The 17945-nt window shown below is 40.6% G+C and overlaps 1 protein-coding gene across 1 annotated transcript; it reads left to right on the forward strand.

The window, feature by feature from the left end:
* Nucleotides 1–3121: 3121 nt before the first annotated feature.
* Nucleotides 3122–16536, forward strand: LOC117449908 (E3 ubiquitin/ISG15 ligase TRIM25-like). The gene is made up of 4 exons (XM_034087834.1): nt 3122–3920; nt 4685–4824; nt 14250–14417; nt 15253–16536. Exons 1-4 carry the CDS (start codon nt 3309–3311, stop codon nt 15959–15961), a joined length of 1629 nt encoding a protein of 542 aa, XP_033943725.1. The 5' UTR covers nt 3122–3308; the 3' UTR covers nt 15962–16536.
* The last annotated feature ends 1409 nt before the right edge of the window (nt 16537–17945 follow it).

The raw sequence follows: 17945 nt of genomic DNA on the forward strand, positions 1-17945 counted from the left end.
TGTGCAAGGCATACAGTAATAGTCTGAATAGTCGATTAGTTGTTTCATTAATCGATAGATTAATCGATTATCAAATGAGTCGTTTGTTGCAGCCCTATTGTAGTTATCCCATGTATAAATAAAACGTGTTATTCAGCAACCCTTGCAATTTGGGATTTTATTTTTGGTTGGTAGACCTCTGTGAGCTGGTCATTTCAAAAGTAGCTCACCAGCCAAAAAAGTGTGGGCACCCCTGATTTAAGTCAATGATACCATTCCTAGGTGAACTTAACATCAGTATGGAGTCAGATCAGTCTCAATATTAATAAATGCTCACAGAAGGACTCACAAATGTATTTTGCGATTTATATATAAATGACTCTCCACAACAATATCTCTCAATGCACTCACACATATTTATTGTTGTATATAAATGTACAAAAAAATTGGCATTTAAACTGCTTTTTATTAATTCAAAGACAGCTCTGAATTAATAATCAAATATGATTCCTTTCTTTACTACTGGATGAAATTAAAAAATGTACCCATCATTGTCCTCATGCTAGTATAGCCACATAAAATTATCAAACCACCTGTTAAAATGCACCAGAATACAGGAAATCTATTTTTTTTCATGGCGGAGGACCCCCACACCCCTCGTTAACAAATGTCCCCCCCACATTCAGGATGCTTCCTACGCCCGTGGTGTGTGTGTGTGTGTGCGTGCGTGCGTGTGTGTGTGTGTGTGTGTGTGTGTGTGTGTGTGGTTGAACTGGCCCTTTATGACAGGACGCTGGATGTCATTGGATGTTCAAGATGAAACATACAGTCAATGGCATACACATAAATGGGTGTGATATTGTCTCTAAAAGGTCAAGTATGCAACAATTGCATAAAAAAACTATGCATGGAGAATAAAGATAATCCCTCTTAATCATCAGTAGACCCACTATTGTGTGTGGTGGTGTCTGTGTGTGCATTGACCCTGCAGCCCATGCCTCTATTTACTCTTTTTCTTTGGGCATCACAAAAAGACTTTTAGAACTCCACATGTGATAGCAACCCCCAGCTACTGTGCAGGGTGTGGTGTGGACACAACGTGGGTGCTTTCTGGTTTAAAACTATCAATGATAATTGTGTGTAATTCAACATGGCTTTGATACTAATTGTTATTGGAAGTTGTATGCCAATTGAGCAAACTCCTGCTTATGAAGACCAAGTGAGACATTTTTAAAGCTCCGGCAAAAGAAAAAGTAAGTGGACCTTGAGTTGATATTGGTTTGCCAAATGGTTTCCTGTATAAAAAGTGTAGATATAGCTTTCAAATAATTTGGTTTTAAAATATTTTTTTGTTAAATACTGTTTCACGCTGATTTCCTCTTTCCCTGGCTCAGTGCCCTCTTAATGTCCTTCCTGTCCTGATGTCCTTGTATCAAAGTGTCACATCAATGTTTGTAGTCTAAAGCCTTACTCACACATGTGTTGTCAAACTGGTCAGTGGAAAGTTGTGACATGCATCAGGAAGGACAAATCAAAATGCCATGTTGATCTTTATTACAATGGAAAGTTGGCAATGAATGGAAATCACCAACAAGACATGCTTTATAAAAAAAACTGTATATTGAAGCATGTCAGATGATCTAATTTATTTTTGAAATATATGGGAAACCACTGAGTAAATATTATCTCTCTATTTCAGGAACTACATTTTAGGCTTCAATATATCACAAAGGTTTATGGGTTATGTTTTTGTCAGGTATACAGTACCTGCAGTTGGAGTTGCTTTGGAAACATTCAGAGCCAGCACCTTCAAACGGCTGTGTATCTAATTATAGATAACAGTTTTTACTTTTGCAGAAATACTTTTTTTCCGCTTGGGTCTTTGTTGCTGGGTGACCTTGAAACCTAAACCAAAGTCTCTTGCATGGACCGTTTATCTTGGTAATACAAACGTAACAACATTGGAGCGAGCGATGAGTCCCAGGAGACATCAGCGCATGTGAGTATTATGCAGAAACACACTTTTACATATCCACAATGGGCCAAATCATATTGAAGATAGATAAAACCAACATCAGTGTCAAGCATTTCTTATTTTCAATAAAGGTGGGTTAGGTTGTAGATTGTTGAAGTCTAATCCTTGTTATGAAGGGGCAAAGTCCAGCACAGGATAGGGAAGGTTACACCCTAACCCACGTTGGAACCCACTGAACAACAAAAAAGTAGTGGTAAAAACAGCTAAAGCATGTATCAATGTATATAAATTCACAGGCATTGGTAAACTGAACTAAATGGGTTGGGGTTATCAGGTTGAAAACAAAAAGATAATATTTTTTTTTCTGGGGAAATCAGATTGAATGCGTGCAATATTTGTAATATGTAAATGATCAAACATGATTAGTTGGCAAAACATTTTCCTAGCAATGATTGTGCCGACCATCCCAGCATCAAGCAAGCCAGTAAAAAGGACTTCCTCGGCTGGATTTGTCATTCAATATCGGAGACGCTGCTCAAACCAGGGTCAAAAATAAAGAACCTACAAGTGAGTGTCGCACCAGAGAGGAAGCAATAGTTGCAACGCTTTCTTCTACAAAGTAAAACGTATTTTGTCCTGGATTAAGTTGCTGTTTAAAACACTTGTTTCACACTTGTGAATTGGAATTTAAATAAAACAGAAACACAACAAATCTACTTAGGTTAGGTTTAAAACAATTATGATTGTTTGGCAATGTTTGTCTAGTTATGGTCGTAAAATGTTGACTCTGTTTTCACACTCACACTTTTCGCAATCCCATGATCGAGAGTCCTGTGTTTGTGGAATTTATTAAACTGACTTGACAATGTTGTACAGTATGGGGTTTCCATTAGTTCCTTATTATCTTCTTTCAGTCTTGCATACATTCATACACCTGCAATACCTGTGCAAAGGTGTCTGCTCCAGTACTGCACAAGATGTGCAACTTACATTATCTCGAGTAAAGATCTCATGCTCTATGGTTTCATGGGAAGATAGTTCTTGGCACTTTAATTACTTTGCATGAGTCACGTGAAGCGTTTGTTTTACCATCAACAGCCACCGCTATGCTGGTGGGAATTTCAGGTAACAAAGACAGCAGGGCATCATTGAAAGGAATGCTGTACTGCACACATTGTGGATACACCTCCTGCTATTCTGGTAAACTGTTATTGCCTGCTGACTTCCTTGTTTGCTCTGTATACTGCCTGTTGTCACTGTAGACTCACCGGATGGAAAGCAGAAACAAAGTAAAGTAGATAGTCTCATGACAAGAGGTGGAGGTGGGGTTGGACATAAATAAGAGACGGAAACCATGTCTTTGTCCAAGCCAGAGGAGCAGCTAGCCTACGAGCTAAACTGCCCCATCTGCCTTCAGCTCTTCTCCGATCCCTTGGTTCTCCCCTGTGGACACAACTACTGCCGATCCTGTATCGGAAAGAGCGTCGTCATCAAGGACCAAACACCTCCACGGTGTCCAGAGTGCCGCGAGGAGTACCAAGGGTTTGAATCCCTGCAGAGGAACTTCAAACTCTGCAGCATCATCGAGGGTTACCGAGCCACCGCTCCACAGCTGGACTGCCAGCCTGACACTGTCGGGGGGGAGGTTTTCTGCGACCACTGCATAGACGAGCGGTTGGCAGCCGTGAAGACGTGCCTGCAGTGCGAGGTGTCGCTGTGTTCCAGACACCTTCAGAGGCACAACGAGAAGGAGGCGTTCAGGGCCCATGCCGTGGTGGAGCCCCTGAAGGAGCTGGGGATGAAGGCCTGTGCCACTCACCGGCGTCCCTTTGAGTATTTTTGCTCCAACGACATGACCTTGATGTGCAGCACGTGCTTCATAGAAGGACACCACTACGACCACGATATTCTCACCTTCAGCGCTGCAGAGCAGGAGATGAGGGTGGCGCTGGAGAGCCGCAGCAAGGTAGTGCTTTCATTTATGTTTACTAGAGGAGAGATATTTGTTCCAGTCTTGCAAACATTGAGAAAACTGGGACTTTGGGATAGAGTAAAACACAGGGTAAAGTCAAATACATTTACCCTAAATGTGTTCTTTTACGATCACATTTTTTATCTAGAAAGTACTTAGGCCTATTGTATGTAAATTGAAGAAACAATGGATTGGTAATCCAGCAATTATTTTTGGTAATAAAGTGAAGATCAACTGAACGTGGGAACATGTGAAGTTTGTCACACAAATTTGACAAACATGAACAAAAACGTTTCTGATAATAAATGAATATTGAATTGACTGTGCTTATATCAAACTGTTATTTTTAAAATAAATTCCTGTTTTTCCTTTAATAGACACTTCACGTTTGGCCTCATGCATGAAATGTTTTCTGTTCCTTGCCTTGAACAATAAATTGCTACCAAACGGAGAACAATAGAGATTGCACAATGAAACGAGACATCGGAGGTTTGAATAAAGTGGCTAGCGGCCATCTGGCTCACTGCCATGGTGCATTACAGGAGTATTGAATGATAAGAATGCAAAGTTGTCTGACGAGAAACACCCAATGACTTCTGACAGGGTTGACTTGAGTTTTCCGTTCCAGGTGACTTAATAATTAAAAAGATCACGTCCAGGAAGAAGTGCAAAATCATCTCACCGAAATGTCACGTACACATCTCTTTTTTCTTGCAATATGGAAAATACAAAGTGCTAAACAGGCAACATGTGTGCAGGTGGTTTCCTTCAGGCTGAAGATCACAGAGAGTGTCCTACAAAAGACAGCAGAGGAGCAAGGAGCGTCTGAAGCCATCGGAGACAAACTGGTGAACAAGGCGGTCGCCATCATGGACAGTATGTCTACACTGGTGGACAGGTAACAGCCTTACATTTGTTCTTAATTGCTCCAAAGTCTTTAAATATTGACAAAGTGTCTAACAGTACAACTTCAACATTTTTAGATCACATGAAGGATCATACTTTTATTAAAAGTCAATGTCAGGATTTTTACAAGTGCGGGAAAAAAGTATTCTATATTAAACATTTTCTACATTGCATATGTGTGCATTTAACTTGCTATACGTTTATTGATGCCCAATACTTGATTGTATTTAGTTTCCGAGATAAAGCCTTGTTTTCATCATTCTATATTCTTTGGTCAAATGGGACTACTTTTTCTAAAGATATAATATTTGTTTAAAAATATATATTTGTCCCTCCCCTCACTGGTTGAAGTGGGTGCAGTTTAGCTGCACAATGGTGGCGTCACATAATTTCACGGCCAATCAGGATTTATCTCCATTTAAATCAGAATCTGATGAATGCTGTTGGGTTGTATGTTTATCTTTCTAGACCACTGCCAATCAAATCACATTAAACCACACCCTGAGTCATGATGAAGCAGATTAGCTATGAGTTTCACCATGGTAACCTAAAAGATAAAACAAAAGTCTAAAACTAAGCGTTTGTCCAATCACTACAGAGCTGGCCAGCTAACCAAAAGTAGCAGCCCTGCTCGAAAAATGGAAGCCCACTGCCATCGCAATATGCAGGCAGTGGACAACCTGCGCTCGACCCCCCAATTACTCCCCCCCCCGACGTTTGTAAAATAGCCGGACCCCCCGGGGGTCTCGGGGGTGTCCCCGGGGTTCTGGAAAATACCAAGCCCCCCCCCAATTAACGCGTTATGCCCCGTACGGAATCAGAGCAGACTGGGCTCTAGTTTCAGACAGAGAGGGTGAAAATAGTTGCTGCAGCACAGGCAGTATGAGAACAATAAAGGGCTTTTTGAACATTAAAGCATGGAAACATGTCACAGTAGAGGCACAACATACAAATAAGAACCGTAAAACCTTAAAAGGCCCTTTCAAATTCATATGAATTGAAACATATTTTCAAACACTGAAGCAGAAATGTACAATAAAATAGTAAAACCACGCCTGCACTGTTACTAAGGTTATATGATTAATGTGATAAGTCAGTCTGAGTACAATTGACAGAAGCACATACCGTGAAAAGGATTACCAGAAGCAGTCACTTAATGCGACGGATCCAGTTTGTCAGGATTTTGAGACTGCCTGGAAACGTTGTCAAGTGTCATATGCTCTTCAAGATCACCTTTCAGCTTTCACTGTGAGACTGATTCCATTGAGTCAGTAATTTAAAGTTTCAACGATTAGAGAAAACCTAGAAACATTAAACGTGCTGTCCTTACACATAAACATACTGTTAAAAAAGGCTCTTCAAAGCTGAAGTAATACACAAACATGCCATAATATGAGTAGTATATAGTCTGGTGGGAATGCTGATGTTCCCAGTTTACCATGATTTTGATGTACTGCAGTAGTTATACACATGCCGCTTTCGTCTCATTAATATGCATACAAATGTGACAGGTCACACCTCCCCCACTTATGCAAATGAGCTAAGTCCCGCCTCCCATTTGATCAAGGTGTGAAATCCCAAGTAGGTGTGATATCACGAGTAGGTGTGAGATCCGTCGATAGGAGGGGGTGATGTGTATTCACAGGTGTGACAAAATTAATAAATACAAATAATTAAAAATTAGAAAGAAAAAAAAAAATGCTGCTTCAATCACATTAGTATGCATATAAACTGAAAGGTGGGCCCGCCCCATTATGCTGATGATGTCCCCCACTGTGCCCCTCACACCCCTTCCTGTGACTGTGATGTCAGAAGACTGTGGGGGGTGGAGTTAGATAAAAAAATAAAAAGCCAGTCGTTTCCACTCATCAAGTCATCTTTCAAAAAAGAAAAATGGCCAAGAGACGCCTCGATATGGGTTTAATCAGCCATCCGTCGGGAGCGCCAATCAAGAAACGGATGCAGTATATGTGCCGGGTTCAGACGCCTCCAGCCGAAGAACTTCATGAAGAATGGACTCTGAAAAATGGCGATGTTTGGGGTTATGTATTCAACTATATGGCGAATGAACTGCATTTCTACAATCTGAAGAATGGAGAAACGTATGGACCCTGCAGTGTTAAAGCGACACTGACCTCAACAGATTGGGCTGTGTTAATTCTGGTGTCTTCCAGAGATCTCCACGCAACCACTGTAAGAAACCATAGTGGAACCAGCGGTGTACAAGATATTTGCAAAGAAAAGCAAAGAAACGCAGACAGCATGTGAGATCAAAGAAGAGTTTTCACCGCTACCCCTCAAGGTGGAGGAAGAGGAAGAAGATATTCCCCCGCCGCCAGAAGTGGGAAGAGTCCTGACAGGCACCGTCTGGGAAACTAAAAGCGGAGCATCTGGGCGCTGGTATTACCGCTCAAGCCGTTTGGTGACGCTGGGGAAGGACCCCTCTGATGATTTTGTTTTGGAGTATTTCAACTCGACATGCGGGGTTTTTCAAACATCCTTGCGTGTGCCTCTGACTGCTTGGCTGAAAATGATTGATGAGAAATCTACAAAGCTTAAAGAACTTTTTAAACAGAGTCAGACATCGATGGACATTATACTGGTGAAAAAGACTCTCACTTTTGCAGACGACTCCACCTCCCACTCAACATAACAAGTCCCACCCCGACTAACATTACTTTTTTGAAATATATGTTTTTTTTTTGGATGCTCTACTTTGATTTCTTTCATGTTATTTGCAAGTTAGCGTCCAAATGGTTGGAAGATAAGGAGGAAGGACAATCAATACTGTATATAGTAAAGTGTGTCACCAATGTAACCGGTTAGAACTCAAAGTGGCGATGAGGTCTTAAAATGTATGGAAAGGGTCTTAACAAAGGTCTTAAAAAGGTATTACATTTGACTTCAGGATTCATGCATATTCATTTCATTTCATTTCAAACCTTTATTTAACCAGATTGGTCCCATTGAGATCATTGATCTCTTTTTCAAGGGAGACCTGCAATTACCCTGAATTAGCATGAATTAACATTTTAGCGTATGTAACAATAGTTAAGAACACAGTTCTGGCTGATTTGGACAATCTTGGAGTGGTTTGGGGAGTTATTGAGGAAGTCAAGGATCAATTTCAGAACCAATGTATGTATCAGGTCTCCCTTGAAAAAGAGATCAATGATCTCAATGGGATTCATCTGGATAAACAAAGGTTTGAAATGAAATGAAATGAGTTGTTTTGCTTGACCTAATCACAGTGCTTCGCCTGCAGATGCCCTGCTGGCACCTTTTATCCAGCTCTGCAAAGTTGCAGTCCTTTTAGCTGCCTCCTTCAGATTTCTCTCTCTCTCTCTCTTTCTCTCTCTCTCTTTCTCTCTCTCTCTCTGCTTCAGTCTCCTCTGTCTTGAAGGCATTCTTAAGCACAGAAATGTAACATTAGGCTATGCATAAAATAACCAAACGATTATTACATTAACTAATTTGAACAGTAATTCACATCATCATCTCATAACAAAATAAGCTAACCCCCTGATCCCACCAGAAGCGGCTGCGCTGCGGCTAAGGCAACTACTTGGATTCAGTGACTTGATTTTTTAAATGAAAACCAGGGATATCTTTTGTTTTGCGGTCCATATCTCATTAAAATATCTAATGTTAGTAACTATTAAAGAAAGAATGGGGACAATTCTGTTTTTAATGTAGTTTGACCATTGTAACGGCGGTGCAGACATGCTGATAAAATAGGGCTTCTAACTAATTACCTTAAATAAACTCACTAATTAATTAAACCAGTTCAATACGCATTATTCTTATTCTTATCATTCTTTATGAGCGCAGTAACGGTAAGGTATCTAATTACTTATTTATCTAGTATTCCATCACATAATAACAGAGATGGTCAAACTGAAGTAGAGACATGGCAGAAATCCTACAATGAAGCGGGACAGTGAAGGGGTTTTGTGATTTTAAGACTTTTTACAGACACTCTGCAGATTTGTGTGTAATTCTCTCACAAAGGAACAGTAAGTCTCTTACTTTTTTTTTTGATAGCGTTTTTTTATGTATGACAACTTTACAACTGGTAGAAAGTTAAGTACTTTTTCTGAGCAGATTTTCTTTAAGACTGTGACTCTTAACACACCATCCCCCGAGAGCCATACTCACCCCCGTTTCAACGCCCTCCCCCCTGCAGCAGCTCAGGTGTGAAACCCCCATACAGACACGTTTTTGTGATTTTAAAATTTTTTAGTGACACACTGCAATTGTAATTCTCTAACAAAGGAACTGTAAGATACACTTTTTATGTATGCAAAACCTTAAACATTTCTGAAAATAAAATACTTTATCTGAATACATTTTCTTTTAAACGCACTTTTGAAATTATTTATTTATTATTTCAGTGGAACAATCCAGTTTTTGTTAACATCAATGCTTTTTTCTCTTTTCTTGTGCTACTAAGATACTTTTAGACACACGTTGGTGTATGCAACACTTAACAACTGGTAGAATATGAAGTACTTTGTAAGGAATTCGGTTTCTTTTAATGGCCGTTTTTTTTTTTTAAACACTTGTTCAGTTAAACAAGGTTTTTTTTCTTTTCTGATAACCTTACATATTTTAGTTATTTTCTGCTACCAAGATACTTTAAGATACACTTTGATGTACGCAACACTTAACAAAAGGGTATAATATGAAGTACTTGGTAAGGAATGGGGTTTTCTTTAAGGGGTGCAAAACTTTAGAACTGGGTAAAATATTCATTAATTTGTAATGAATTGAGTTTCTTTCTTTTGATTTTCAACATACTATTTGTACAAAATGACTTTTCCATATTTCTGACAAACTATACTTTTGAATTTTTCCGTAAAATCTTGACAAACTATTACTTATTCTTACATTTGACCAATTGCTGCTTGGTTGGAAATGATAGATGAAAAAGCTACAACGCTTAAAGAACTTTTTTAAAAACTCTCAATTCTACATTCTACATTCTGTAGAATTCAACGCAATAAGTCCCACCCTCCACTCAGCAAATCATCTAAAACTAAGGACCCCACTAAGACGACCGTTGAAAACTAGCCATGGATCTGAGAAAAAACAAGTCTCCCCCCGCGAGTTGCAGCCAGGAGCAGACTCCTGGACTACCATCATCACCACCATTTTGGACACCCGAATCTTGCAGTACTACTGCTGCTGCTGATGTTACTCCTGGGGCCAAGACGTCTCTGTTTATGGACACAGTGAAATCGGAGTTGGTTCATATTCTGGAGAGGGTGCTGTATCGGTACAGAGAAGAAACATGTAACGGATGCCGAGTCAGTCACCCCGGCCAGAGGCAACACGATTGTCTGAATGACATGCCCGATTTTTTCTTCAGAAACAATTACAACGCGTTAATGAAAAGACTTTGGCTCGCCGACTTCATTACTGTGATTGACCAGAGTCTTATTGATGAAGGCATCTGCGAGGATGAACGGAGGATCCGACACGCTTCTGAGGCTTTTCTGCGCAAGCTCAAAAACTGCAGACGCCTCAAGGAGAGACTTGAAAATATCCTTACCGAGTTGTATGGAGGAGAAGATGTTCTGGCACTGTCGCCAATTTGGGCAATTCCATAGTATCGCGCTTTTTCTCTCATTATATTGAAGCAAAGCTCTGCCATTGCTTTTGGTATTTGCTCAACACATTCGCAGCAGTCGGTTAGCGGTAGATGATCTATAAGATTATTATGATCCGGTAATGGCTCTACAACACCATCCTCTAGTTGACATTTTTCTTTTCACCTTCCTTCTTTTTGTCTTTTTCCGTCCTTTTGCCCCTTTTCTTTTCATTCGCATTCTGCGTTTGCTTTTCATTTTTCTTCTCCCTTTCATTTTGCTTTTTATTTTTCTTCGTTTTTCTTTACTTTTTCTTTTCTGCTAATTGTCGTTTGCGATCTTGGCGAGTGGTATGAGATATATTGTTTCTATAAAGGTTATCTATAATACCCTCTTTTAAAGAAACATCGCTGCTACAACCCGTTGCTGCAGATACACGCTTTACAACATCAGGAAGATACGTCCCCAGCTGACCCAGAAAGCGACGCAGCTTCTGGTCTAGGCTCTCGTCACCTCACGCCTAGACTACTGCAACTCCCTCCTGGCTGGTCTACCTGCATGTGCCATCCGACCTCTGCAGCTCATCCAGAATGCAGCGGCTCGTCTGGTCTTCAACCTTCCTACATTTTCCAACACCACTCCGCTCCTCCGCTCCCTTTACTGGCTTCCGGTAACTGCTAGAATTCACTTCAAGACACTGGTACTTGCATACCATGCTGCGAATGGATCTGGCCCTTCCTACATACAGGACATGGTTAAACTGTACACCCCAGCGCGTGCACTACGCTCTGCATCAGCCAAACGACTCGCTGCACCCTCGCTTCGAGGGGGACCCAAGTTCCCATCAGCAAAAACACGTGGGTTTGCTATCCTGGCTCCAAAATGGTGGAATGAGCTCCCCATTGACATCAGGACAGCAGAAAGCTTACACACCTTCCGGCGCAGACTGAAAACTCATCTCTTTCGACTCCACCTCGAGCGATAGAATTACTAACAAAGAACTGCTAACAGAGCACTTATATACTAATAAAGTACTGGCTTATCTATAGCCAGTTGGGTAGCACTTGAAATGCTTGGCTCTATGAAACCTGATGTACTTATATGATTCTGTTTTCTTCAAGGTTGTGTCTTCCTGGTCGAATGTACTTATTGTAAGTCGCTTTGGATAAAAGCGTCAGCTAAATGCAATGTAATGTAATGTAATGTAATGTAAAAGATATTCTTCATATGTCATGTTATCATAGTCCTCTTTTGTCCTAAAGACCTTACATGGATATGAGATAGAAGAGAGCTCTTCTGCGGGAACATCCTCTCCCCTACTTTGTAACATCCAGTCATTAAGCCCATATCTGTTATCCTGGTGATAATAAGGGGAGGCTACATCAGACTTGGTTTTTCTCAGATCCAAGGCTAGTTTTCAATGGTCATCTCAGTGGGGTCCTTCGTTTTATATGATTTGCTGTGTGGGGTGGGACTTATTGCGTTGAGTGGAGGGAGCCATCTGTAGAATTGAGAGTTTTTTCCCCAGTATAACGTCCCTCGCTGTTTGACTCTTTTAAAAAAAGTTATTTTTCATCTATCATTTCCAACCAAGCAGCAATAGGTCAAATTTAAGAATAGGTAATAGTTTGTCAAGATTTTACGGAAAAAGTCAAAAGTATAGTTTGTCAGAAATATGGAAAAGTCATTATGTACAAATAGTATGTTGAAAATCAAAAGAAGGAAACTCAATTCATTACAAATTAATGAATATTTTACCCAGTTCTTTTGTTAAGGAATGGGGTTTTCTTTAAAACTTTAGAACTGGGTAAAATATTCATTAATTTGTAATGAATTGAGTTTCCTTCTTTTGGTTATTTTATGCATAGCCTAATGTTACATTTCTGTGCTTAAGAATGCCTTCAAGACAGAGGAGACTGAAGCAGAGAGAGAGAGAGAGAGAAATCTGAAGGAGGCAGCTAAAAGGACTGCAACTTTGCAGAGCTGGATAAAAGGTGCCAGCAGGGCATCTGCAGGCGAAGCACTGTGATTATGTCAAGCAAAACAACTCATTACATTTCATTTCAAACCTTTGTTTATCCAGATGAATCCCATTGAGATCATGATCTCTTTTTCAAGGGAGACCTGATACATACATTGGTTCTGAAATTGATCCTTGACTTCCTCAATAACTCCCCAAACCACTCCAAGATTGTCCAAATCAGCCAGAACTGTGTTACGCATTATTCTTGATCTATGATCTCAATGGGACCAATCTGGTTAAATAAAGGTTTGAAATGAAATGAAATGAATATGCATGAATCCTGAAGTCAAATGTAATACCTTTTTAAGACCTTTGTTAAGACCCTTTCCATACATTTTAAGACCTCATCGCCACTTTGAGTTCTAACCGGTTACATTGGTGACACACTTTACTATATACAGAATTGATTGTCCTTCCTCCTTATCTTCCAACCATTTGGACGCTAACTTGCAAATAACATGAAAGAAATCAAAGTAGAGCATCCAAAAAAAAAACATATATTTCAAAAAAGTAATGTTAGTCGGGGTGGGACTTGTTATGTTGAGTGGGAGGCGGAGTCGTCTGCAAAAGTGAGAGTCTTTTTCACCAGTATAATGTCCATCGATGTCTGACTCTGTTTAAAAAGTTCTTTAAGCTTTGTAGATTTCTCATCAATCATTTTCAGCCAAGCAGTCAGAGGCACACGCAAGGATGTTTGAAAAACCCCGCATGTCGAGTTGAAATACTCCAAAACAAAATCATCAGAGGGGTCCTTCCCCAGCGTCACCAAATGGCTTGAGCGGTAATACCAGCGCCCAGATGCTCCGCTTTTAGTTTCCCAGACGGTGCCTGTCAGGACTCTTCCCACTTCTGGCGGCGGGGGAATATCTTCTTCCTCTTCCTCCACCTTGAGGGGTAGCGGTGAAAACTCTTCTTTGATCTCACATGCTGTCTGCGTTTCTTTGCAAATATCTTGTACACCGCTGGTTCCACTATGGTTTCTTGATGCACTACTTCTTCCGATACAGTGGTTGCGTGGAGATCTCTGGAAGACACCAGAATTAACACAGCCCAATCTGTTGAGGTCAGTGTCGCTTTAACACTGCAGGGTCCATACGTTTCTCCATTCTTCAGATTGTAGAAATGCAGTTCATTCGCCATATAGTTGAATACATAACCCCAAACATTTTTCAGAGTCCATTCTTCATGAAGTTCTTCGGCTGAAGGCGTCTGAACCCGGCACATATACTGCATCCGTTTCTTGATTGGCGCTCCCGACGGATGGCTGTAAGTTGTCACAGGCGTCTCGCTGATTAAACCCATATCGAGGCGTCTCTTGGCCTTTTTTATTTTTTGAAAGATGACTTGATGAGTGGAAACGACTGGCTTTTAATTTTTTTATCTAACTCCACCCCCCACAGTCTTCTTACATCACAGTCAAAGGAAGGGGGGTTAGGGGATGGGGGGGAGGGGTGTGAGGGGGACGGTGGGGGACATCATCAGCATAATGGGGCGGGCCCACCTGTCAGTTTCTATGCATACTAATGTGATTGAAGCAGAATTATTTTTCTTTTTTTTTCTCTAATTTTTAATTTATTTATTTTTGGTCACACCTGTGAATACACATCACCCCCTCCTATCGACGGATCTCACACCTGCTCGTGATATCACACCTACTTGGGATTTCACACCTCGACCAAATGGGAGGCGGGACTTAGCTCATTTGCATAAGTGGGGGAGGTGTGACCTGTCACATTTGTATGCATACTAATGAGACGAAAGCGGCATGTGTATAACTACTTACTACCGCTGTGTTGTGTTCAGGTACAGGGAGCGCCTGCATGTGCTGCTGGAGAAGGAGAAGAGCCTGCACAGACAGAGCTGGCAGTATGGAATCAATGCACTGGAGGAGCAGCAGCAGCAGTTAGTGGAGGTCCAGAGAAACGCTGAAGAGGTCCTCAGTGAGACAGACCCATGCGTCTTCATCCACAGGTACACAAGAATATATTGCTAAAAAAAAAAGAAGTAATATATGAGTCCAAAACCATGTGAAATAAATAGTTCCTAATAATATAGGAAAACATGTTTTCACTGATGAATTGACAGCATTTATATGTGTCTATTTACCAAGGTTCATACATGTGCCATTCAACTTGATGTCATTAACAATATAAGCTTTACAAACTACGGAAGCCCTGAGAGAAAATTGAGAAAGAAAGTCTGATCTCAACATTACTCTTGTGTACTTATAATTTAAGAATTATATTTAGAAAAAGGTTTTGGTAGCAGCTTCTGTGAAAGTTAAATGCAACGGGGCCATACATAAAGTTTTGCAAGCTTTGTACTCAAAGCTTTCATATTTTCTTTCAGGTAAGTTTTAATTTTCTCTAAGTACTCGATGTGAGTATTGAAAAATGACTGTCATGTCTTTATTTAGAAAATAGGATAGTGATGCATTTCAGCCTCTAGTGGCCAGAATTAGTATTACAGTAACAAACACTTAAAAACTGTATCATAAAAAAATAATATTTCATAGATTATCCATACAAAATGCACCACTTCTTAAGTCATAGGCACAGGAAAGAAAGAAAAGTCAATTGGATTTATGAATCAACATAATTTGTTTTCTTCCTCACTTGCCTCTCAGGGCTTCCAAGTTGACATTAGATAATGTTACATTTAAAAGTGTGCCGGATAACTACGTGAGCTAGTAGCTATTATTACTTTATATGAGTCTAGCAGATAAGTCCTCACATGTGATGCCAGAACCAAAGCATGTGAATACAATGTAACAATCTTCAACTGAGAGAACTCTTCTGTTCTCCAGGTTCATGCAGATTGAGAATAAGCTGAAAGAGGTCTCCACAGGCAACTTTCCCTCCGTGGTCCCCTTGAAGGCTCCGCTGAACACCAAGCGTCTGCAGGCAGGCCTCAAAACCCAAGACTTCCGCTCCGAAATGATCCCCCTCCTGAACTCCCTCCATATCCTCCTGAACCCCCTGGACCTCACCTTCAACCTCTGCACCGCCCACCAGAACCTGATAGTGTCCAATGATCTGCGCACGGTCAAGTACAGCCCCAGCAAGCAGTCGTACGCAGAGCACCCAGAGCGTTTCACAAGCGCACCCCAGATTCTGTGCAGCCAGGGGTTCTCCAGTGGGGAGCACATATGGGTGGTGGAAGTGGGGCCCGGCAGCATGTGGTCCATGGGCGTGTGTTACAAGAGCATCCATCGCCGTGGTGACCACAGCCGCCTGGGACACAACTCTGTTTCCTGGCGGCTTCAGTGGAAAAACAACAAGCTGACGGTGTGCCAGTCCTCCTGCAACGTGGCTCTGGGGGAAATTACCAATCACCCGCTCAGGATTGAGATAGCACTGGACTATGAGGCTGGGACTTTAATATTCCATAACACCAAAGGGCACAGGGAGCACCTGCACACCTTCAGGGTTGTGTTCAAGGAGCCCGTTTACCCAGCGTTCAGTATCCATTCAAACACACAAGAGTCCTGGATCACACTGCACAGTGGGATGTAAACATAACTTCTGTTGTTTGCTTTTTTACATGCTTAGAATTGATTTGGGTGTTAACATCAGCATTGTTTTGTATTTGTACTGCTCCCTGTCAAATTTATAATAAAATACATGTTTAACAAATGCCATATTTGTAAGGAATCAATCCTAAATAGTGCATTTATGTGTCAAAAGTAAGAAAAAAATGACCTCAGTCAGACATTAGCTTGTTGTTGTGCAGGCCTTTTTGTTAAATCCCTACATTTGTCTTCCATTAATACAAAACAATGCTTTATAATGCCATGCTTTTATACAAAACCACAACTGTCTTACAGTACTGTAACATTCAATCATAAAGTTGTTTACAAAAAAAAGTTTTGTTAATGATAAGGGTGATTTTTGTGGACTACATTAATGTTTTTCATACATGAATTTGCTTTGTGGGATTTTCTTCGTTTTGTTTTTTGTCATTTTCTTAAATTTCAATTTGTAGTGTGTCTATGAAGTTAACTTCATTTCTTTTGAATTGTGTGTTATCTGTCTGTGATCTCTATTTCCTGTAAACATTGATGTGCGTGGACACCAACCTTTAGGATGAATATGAGACACATATTTGTGTTTATGCAACAAATAAAGTCTTGTGATAATGTCTGTGCATCAACATCTATATGTATGTAGGCCTATGTCTGTATGGTAGGTTAACCAGGCACAGTTGTAACACGGGTCGGTTGTAACACCTTCAATAGCTCCAATCACAAAGCTAGAGTGATGAAACTCACTCTGCACATGCGCAGTTAGATGGTAAGATCGCTGAGAAAAAAAGGAGCCATGTTTGAATTTTTCGCGTAAGATATCAGCAAAAGTGTGTTTCTGAGGTAAAATATTAACTAAAATTATATGATGTATTTTTTGGATACTGTCTTGAGTTAAAATGTCTAGGAATCCAAACTAGTATTATTAGAATCACTGTTTTGTAAGCTACAGATATAACTAGCTAAATATGGGTCAAGCTAGCAATCAGGCAGGTTCACAGGGGGTGGAAGCAAGACTGGTGGTCCTGGGACGGTTGTAACATGGCACATTGACAATGATGGCTCATTTGCTTGAATGATCAATTGTTCATTCAAGCATACAGTTGTATTGTTGGTTGGTGTGCATTGTCCCTGACAAATAAACAGAATATAATACTGTACAGTAGGCCTAACGTGTGTGTGTGTGTGTGTGTGTGTGTGTGTGTGTGTGTGTGTGTGTGTGTGTGTGTGTGTGTGTGTGTGTGTGTGTTTACAGTATGCCAAATGTCAGAAAGAGAAAGACAGACAGGGGAGTGCCACTTGCTCTGCTGCAGAGGGCCTCAAATGAAGTTGAGAAGGGCAAATCATTCAGGGAAGTGGCAAAGTCCCTGGATATATGCCATGTCACCTTGTACCGGTTCCATACAAAGAGGCTGAGGTTGGAGAGTCAGGGATCACAAACACCCCCAAGAGTAGGCTACTGGACACCAAAGAAGGTGTTCTCAACAGAGCAGGAGATGCTTTTGAGAGACTACCTGATGGAGGCAGCTGATTTATATTATGGTCTCAGCTCAAAGGAGGTAGGTCTACATAATTAAGGTAGAAGCACCTCTCAGAGAACAGTTTAATCCTTCACAGAGGATGATGCTGTGTGTGTTATCTGTTATCCTGTTCATTGCTCATTGTTTGTTGGGGGATGTGTGAAACCCCATTCAAATCTTGTTGCCTTAGAATTTGACAGGTTTCCCTATTTGTTGTCATGTAGTGTGAAAAAGGTAACCGTTATTAACATGTTACAACCGTACCTGGCATGTGTAACAGTTGAGTTTTCTTTTAAAATACATTTTTCCAACCTGTACTTATTTCATAAAAACATCTTAAATACATTGTTTCAGTAGCTGACATATTGATAATGTATAATATAGCAAAATGGCTATCCTATTGTAAATGGTTTTTTACTTATTGTGGAAAAACCCAAAAAGTGTTGCAACTGTCCC

This window comes from Pseudochaenichthys georgianus, chromosome 7 (genome assembly GCF_902827115.2).
Source record: "Pseudochaenichthys georgianus chromosome 7, fPseGeo1.2, whole genome shotgun sequence".
In the NCBI taxonomy this organism is placed as follows: domain Eukaryota; kingdom Metazoa; phylum Chordata; class Actinopteri; order Perciformes; family Channichthyidae; genus Pseudochaenichthys; species Pseudochaenichthys georgianus.

Bases quoted from the DNA above. Each gene is read 5' to 3' on its own strand.
- LOC117449908 (XM_034087834.1), top strand. From the start codon at position 3,309: ATGTCTTTGTCCAAGCCAGAGGAGCAGCTAGCCTACGAGCTAAACTGC. The intron at 3,921-4,684 runs GTAGTGCTTTCA...ACATGTGTGCAG, and splicing joins CGCTGGAGAGCCGCAGCAAG to GTGGTTTCCTTCAGGCTGAA. The intron at 4,825-14,249 runs GTAACAGCCTTA...TGTTGTGTTCAG, and splicing joins ATGTCTACACTGGTGGACAG to GTACAGGGAGCGCCTGCATG.